General features: G+C 32.9%; 1 protein-coding gene across 2 annotated transcripts in view; it reads right to left on the bottom strand.

The window, feature by feature from the left end:
- Nucleotides 1–242: 242 nt before the first annotated feature.
- LOC136128251 (platelet glycoprotein 4) overlaps nt 243–7,401 on the bottom strand; it is a 58,882-nt gene continuing 51,723 nt past the window's right edge. For both annotated transcript variants that reach the window (XM_065884035.1, XM_065884036.1), the window contains 5 exons: nt 6,300–6,418; nt 5,289–5,362; nt 4,661–4,715; nt 3,674–3,838; nt 243–1,168 (listed from right to left, as the gene is read on the bottom strand). In XM_065884035.1, the coding sequence (XP_065740107.1) occupies nt 3,674–3,838; nt 4,661–4,715; nt 5,289–5,362; nt 6,300–6,418 (413 nt within the window). In that variant the 3' untranslated portion in view covers nt 243–1,168. The remainder of the gene's footprint in view (nt 1,169–3,673; nt 3,839–4,660; nt 4,716–5,288; nt 5,363–6,299; nt 6,419–7,401) is intronic.

The following is a 7,401-nucleotide window of genomic DNA, read 5'->3' as shown; positions in this document are numbered from 1 at the left end:
TTCATAGTCTAGACTTTAAGTACTACAACTCTAAAGCATGACCAAGTATCTTTTTATTTCCTTTTCCACCAACTAGCTCAAAAAATTACCTAAGGAAAAAGTAGTCAAGGTTGAATTTAGAAATGTTTCAGAAGGAAATGTAGATGCATAAAGAATTAAAGATTCAGATAGAATGCATAAGTCAGAAAACTAGAGTAAATATTTTGTGACACAACAGGAACCAGGCAAAGCACAGGAATTTAAGGAAGAACATCTTTTAATGTTTGAAACCAGTCTTTCTGTGGTGACTATAAAAGCAAGAAATACCACAACAAATAACTACGAATGGACATTCTACTCTTTGTCATCTCCCACACAATAATTTCTGTATTATCATTTACATCTCTTAATACTAGCACAGCATTCTGAAGTTGCCAAGCATAAGTTGTATACAACTGAGTGAAAAGATCAAAATCTACTCAGATTTCCAAAAGAACTGCAGAACATGGAAAATGACAGTCCCAAAAATGTCTATTTGTATGATCATTGACAAAAATATACGCCCATATTGTTATAAACAGCATGGTTATAGTGCCTACTGATGCTGTACAAAGGATTCCATAGAGAAAGAAACTTAAGTAATGTATAATAAATGGTTCATAGGCCAGTCATTTAGTTTCCATTTTTAAACGTCTTTCAAAATGGCTCATGCTCATGAAATGCAATGTCCTGACAGTCCTGGGGTCTGTGTATTGCAGGGACACTGATGAGGGTAGTGATGTTTCTCCCTTTGATGAGGACGACAAGAGTTCAGGGTCCAGGATTTGTTTAGAACATCCACCCCTTTTCTGAATTTAGCAAAAGGGAACCAATCAGCGAATCAGTACCAAGTAAAAATAACTGGATCATGCTGAAGCCACATCTGTAGAAACTGAAATCCATTCCATTGTGAACATGTTGAATTTTAAAAGTTACTGCTTTTTGTTCAAAGTGTGGATTTTAATGACATCTTAATAATCCTTTAGAAACGTGCTGCTGCTCAGTGCAGAGAACAAAAGTGCCGCCAGTTCTTCAACTGTAAGATAAGGTGTGTTTTGCAAACATAAAGCATATTAAATCTTCATTTTGTAGGTCGATATTAAGAAAGGTCCTCATGTAGCTGGTGCATAAATGTCAACTCATTTGCTTCCTGGAAAGCAGAAGAAAGGTAAGTACTTATCAGAAAGTCGTGGAAAAATAAAGCAGGTAATATTCAAATTCTAAATACTGAGGATGCCATGTTTTCTAGTAATTAGCCCAATTTCTCAAGCTGCAGAGAAAAATTCTCTGATGAACTTCATGGATAAGGCAATTATTTTCCCATTCCAGGATACATGGAAGGCTGCTTCCCGGCTCTCAAGAGCTGCGCATGGCCAGATAAGGAGGGGTAGCTCGTTAAATCTGCTCTGGATGAGCGTTTCCACTCTTTCCTGTCCCTTCAGACCATCCTCCATTTAGCGGTGTATATACTGCTACTTTCGAAAGGACTATTGGCTTACTCTCTTTGTGATTCATTGAGTAAAAGCACACCTTAGCTCCACCATCTTTGCTTTACTCCCTCTTGTACATCCATCTCCTTATTTTTCAATTGTTTATAAATCTTCCCAGAGGCATAATTATTATAATATTCGAAACTGAAGCTTGTTTAAGGAAATCTATACCTGTGATTCTTCTAAACCTAGTAAATCAGGTAATCTACAGAGAACAGTGTTCTTCTCTATTTGTATAGAAAAGAAAACAGACATATCATTGCGTAAAGAGCAGTAACTTTTCCTTGTAACAGTCAAAGTTTAAGCCAAGTCAATATACTCGTTGATAAAGACACTCTAGAAAGTTTTCAGTCTTTCACCTTAATTTAGCCACATAGAGACCCAAGATATTGGACATTCAGGGCTCATTAAGCACTGATGAAATAGATCATATAATTTTAATAATAGAGAATAGTATCAGAAAATTTTTACAACTACTATATACTTCATTTTGAAAAGCATATTCTCCCACTACAACAAGGTTTTGTTGTAAATTGGCTTTTCAGTGAATGATCTCTTCTATCTATTATATAAATGGTCATATGAAGAAGTACTTTGTTTAATCATAACTCATTTGTTACTGGACTGATGACAGGACTTAATGGTGATGCCGTATTTCCTTTATTTATTATAATGTGAATGTATTAAGTCAGCATTTTGAATACATTCTGTCCAAAATGATTGTAGGCAGAATTGTTCAGTCTTTTCAGGGAATAAATATAGGCTGAAAACATCAGAACAAAAGATGGAGTTGCCTTCCTCTCAATCTCACACAAAAAAAATATTGGTCCCAAAATGCCACTTCATTTTTTAATCTTCTATTTGACTGATTCACATTTAGAAAATGGATAATTTTGCAGTTAAAATTTACAATTTTCTGGAACGTCTCCAAAAGATAGAAAGATGATGATGGATCCATGGCTATTGGAAACTCATAAAATTTTATTAGGGATTAGTTGTGATAATTCATGTAAAATATTTAGCATGATTTTGGCACATTAAGAAGGTCAATAATTATCAGTGGCAGCTCCAGAATTTCTATATATGACAGCTTACGGTCAACAACCTGACTGAAAGTAGAGTAAGAAGACTTGTTTTGAAATTGTAATTTTTCATAGCACGTATATTGCTTTTATTTAGATTCCACTTTTTGTTTTTGATGTTCCCGGAAAGGAAGGGTGGATGGAAGCTATGGGTAAGTGGAAAATCACCCCCCGCCCCCTCAGGCCGTACCAATGTCACATATGATCATTAAAGAAAGGCTTCCATTTAGGAAAGACAGGGTCAGACATTCATTCCTCTATGTACAAGGGGGGCACAGGCACTAATGTCTAAAACACAGAGGCCTGAACCATCTCTTCAGTTTTGCTAAAACTCCTGTCTGTCCACATTTACCTGATTTTTCCTGTAAACTCTGAGTAATTTGGTTTTACTATGTTGAACTATTTTTGTCTCTATTTTCTTGTACTGTTGTCTTCAGTTCTAGCTCCTGAATTGTAATCAGGGCTTCCACATCATGATTTTGGACAGCATGTCTATATGCAGCAACTCTGTTTTAATAAGCTATCTTCATTTTACCACAGCATATTTTTATCTTATCTATATCATTTATTGAGTTTTTAATTCTCATTAATTTTTAGCTTATCTAATCTAAATTTTCCTTTTCATTTTCTTTTCCTTTGTAAATTTCAGTCTCCCCTAATATCTACCATTTTCAGTTTCACATACCCTTTCCTAGTCAGAGATCTATTAAATTAATTATCTGTGATTTTTAAAAATAATTAGCTAGAAATAATCAAGAAATAAAATTTAGTACATGTATAGCTTTTGTGCAACATTCTAACTTTTCAAAGGTGACAATTTCATAATTTAGCCCAGTCCTCCCAGAATAAAGATGAAATGTCGTGATCTGCTTAATGTTAATAGGCCTTATTACTCATTCAGGCTTTGTTTATAATTTACATTAAGCAACTCAAAACTTCAAGGATGTGTTAAAAATGCTAGATGACTAGACATATCCAGAAATATTTGCAGCCTAGTTTATAACCTCTTTTTGATAAAATGAAAACAAGTAATATATAAACTAATGTTATTAAAGCCGTATATAATTTTTGTTATATACTTACTTAATTTACTCTCTTTGATCGGCATGCACAGTATGAAATCATAAAAACAATAAACATCACCACACCAACACTGAGTAAGGTAATTTCTACCAGGCCAAGGAGGTTTATTTTTCCAGTCACTTGACTTCTGAACATTTCTGCCTTCTCATCACCAATGGTACCAGTCTGTAATCAAGTTAATAAATAACGTTATTTGGTTAGATTTGGGAACAAAATACTCAACTCTCCACTTAAGTGTATCACTCTTTTTTTGAAACACCGCATAGATGTTAGTCATCTTTATCTGTAAGACAAGCCAATGGAATTCCCTTTGCATGCATGTCAAAGAAGGCAATAAATGCCAAGGTAGAATATTTACAGAGAGAAATATAATCTTCCTCCCTTGAAACATGTCAGCTAGCATTCTTCAATATACTGATTTCATTGATAAATACAATGGTCTTACTGGAATATTCTCCAGTTTTCTGAAGGTTGTTTCCTAGTGGCAGAGGAAAATGCCAAGGGTCAACAGTTTTCTTCCTCTAAAGGCTTATACAGTTAGTTCATTTCCTAATCCCGTGGCTAATCAGTTCCCTGATTTGTACTAAAAATTTCTTGTCAGGCACTAGATAGACTGCCTACATCTACTCTAACCTGGTTTTTATAAGTTTGGTTGCCTTTTATTAGCACTACAACATTCACATGGAGTTATTTGGAGTTACACGTTTGCATGACTCTTTCCTAACATACTCATTATGACAGGAAAAATTGTTTAATAAACATTATGAAAATAAGAACACTGAAATCCAACATAAGCGTGATACTTCTGTGTGATTTGGTACTCTCAAAATAATTATTATATAATTAATAATATATAAATCTCCCATATATGCAATGGAAACACAAGTTCAATACTATATATGTGTATTCAGTTTTCAAACATCAAAAGCTTTTTCTATCTACCAAGAAGTTTACTGTTTTTAGTGACTAAGAAATAAAAATACTAACCTCATTAAGCCAAAGAATAGGCACAAAATAGTTCTGCTTCAGACCCTTTAACGCTCTGTAATAAACATTGAAAATAATTATGAATATATATAATAATATACTACCTATATATGACAGAAATGTTAATAATTATTAGTGAAAATAAATTTTCAGAAATTAGCTGCTCTTGAAACTTGGTTAAGTACCTTGATGTTTGTTCCCTGTAGTGAATCATTTAAATTTTAATATGGCTGTTTCTCAGACATCTTTCACTCTTATAAATCTTTCTAATACACATTTCTAATTAGACTGACTTTTCCTAAGCATATGTTTTGTCCTTTCAAAAAATTATACCCAGGAAACTAAAATATGAATGCTAGAAACTATTCTCTTGAAAATATTTGGACAGCTAGCAAAATGAGCAGTGCCACAAATACTCATTCCAAAATATGTGTAAATACCATTACAATACACACTAGATATAATTCTAAATTACAAGTGAAAGTTATAAGCATTTAGTAATCATTTAATGACATAAAGCCAAATAGAAGGTGAAAGTTTTATTATTTCCACTTCCTGTCATAGATATACCCACATTCGTACAAGGAGGTAGTAAAAATCATAATGAAACTTTTTCCAAGGGACTCACTCAATTTTTCTTGCTGGCTTGACCAGTATGTTGATCTGCAGCCGTTTTGCAAATCGTAAGGTAAATCCAGTTATCTAAAAAGAGAACAAACTAAAAAATTACCAACTTATTTTAAAAACATTCTTTTATAATATCCAAAACTTATTTTTACTGTTATGTAGAACCTAAGGTGAAACAGTTGTACTTAAAACTTGTGAAATTTATTAAATAATTAATTGGACTTATTAAATATTACATACAAAACTGTCCATAATTACATTTTATGTGTATATGCCTGGGTGTATACACACATGCATATATATGTGCACGCACGCACAATTTTTTGCCCAAACTACTGTCAAGGTTTTAGTTAGATTTTTGATTTTTATCTGAACTGGTTTTGGGGAATCAACAACAACAACAGTAGTGAAACGTAGAACTCATGTAGTCAGTTTAAATCCTGAACTATATACTGTCAAATATATATTCAGTCAGAATCCATGTATCATCCGTATAATTATAATGCTACTTCCGTCATTATTTAAACTGAAACATGACTACTAAAATCCTGGCATTTCATTTAACTGTTGACAAGGGAATATTAAAATAAAAGTTAAAACTGTTACACTATAGGAAACTTAGTAGATTTTTTTACACTAAGTATATCATAGATCTTGCCTCAAATGCACATATACCCATAAAACTTTTTTAATCCCTCATAGTCTACAGTGTCCCTTCATGTAAGCAATACTTGCAGATAAGTATAAAAGAAGCATAAAAGAGTACCTTATACCAAATTGTTTTAAACTGATTAGAATCATTTCCATCATTGTTATTCCTGACCTTTGCTGAAAAACTAAAATTGAATTACCTTGACATTTCATAAGCAACAATAGGAAGAAATCAACGTAATTTTCATTGAAATAAAAGTAATTTATCAAGATTGTGATACAATAAATATCAATAAATGTGATTGACAAAAGGAGAGAATTATTTTAAAAAACAAATGAGATAAATAATGTATTTGCTTACAGGTTCAACATCTAAGTACGTGCTGTGTTCTTCTTCATTTGGACTTAAGCCTTCAATAGGTTGTGAAATTTCAGGACTTGCATATAGAAAATGAGGAAGTGAAATATACACAGGTTTTCCTGAAAACAAGGTTTAAGAGACAATTGGGATAAATTGTTTTCCTCATTTCATACACCACTTAGGAAAGACTTCCTTGAAAATAAAGCTTTTTAAGTTAGAAAGAGAAATGCATAAAGTTGGCTTTGAATACTAACTGGGAGATGAGGGTGAGGGAAAATTATTATATCTGATTGCTTTTTGATCAGAAATAAAATATAAGCTTCTGCATCATCCTACTAACCATTCAGTTGATGTCTGTCGTTTATCCCTTAGGTGTTTATTTTCAATATGTAATGCTTAGCTGTTGAACACAAAGTTACAACCACATACCTTCATGTTTCAGGCAGTAGTATGTCTATGGACTGAGAATTTATTTAAGAGGCTTTTCTTTCTTTATTCTCACCCATTCCAATATGAAGAAGGTGAGCAAAATAAGATAGACTCCAAATTTCATGTTTGAATCAATTCTTGTCTCAGACACCCTGAAATATACTTATTTTAATTTACCATTTTCTAGGGTAGAAAAGGTTAGAAAAACGTCAGATGGGTAAGTTAGGATGCTCAGAATATTCTGGGAACTATTTTCATTTTACCCTAAATCTATAAGGAGCACAGGGATTCTGCACAGCAAAGAAAGCCATCAAAAAATGAAAAGGGTATCTATGGGATGGGAAAAAAATATTTGAAAAATGCATATCCCATAAGTGATTAACATCCAAAATATATAAAAAATTCACACAACTCAAAGAGATAAGCAACCCAATTAAAAAATGAGCAAAGGACCTGAAGAGACATTTTCCAAAGTAGCACTCGGAAATATCAGTAGGGCTTTACCTAATAATAACTAAGTTTTGCAACACTGAAACGACTGGGACCTTGATTGACAGCGGTACAAAAATCAAAACAAAAATATCCTACCGCCACCTTTACTTTCTGCCCTTATTGCTTTCACACTTTAAATTTTTGGTGGAAAGGATTCCTGGGTGAAGTTTAAAGAAAACTA

This window comes from Phocoena phocoena, chromosome 9 (genome assembly GCF_963924675.1).
Source record: "Phocoena phocoena chromosome 9, mPhoPho1.1, whole genome shotgun sequence".
Classification (NCBI taxonomy): domain Eukaryota; kingdom Metazoa; phylum Chordata; class Mammalia; order Artiodactyla; family Phocoenidae; genus Phocoena; species Phocoena phocoena.
This window is presented reverse-complemented; position numbering and strand designations above follow the sequence as displayed.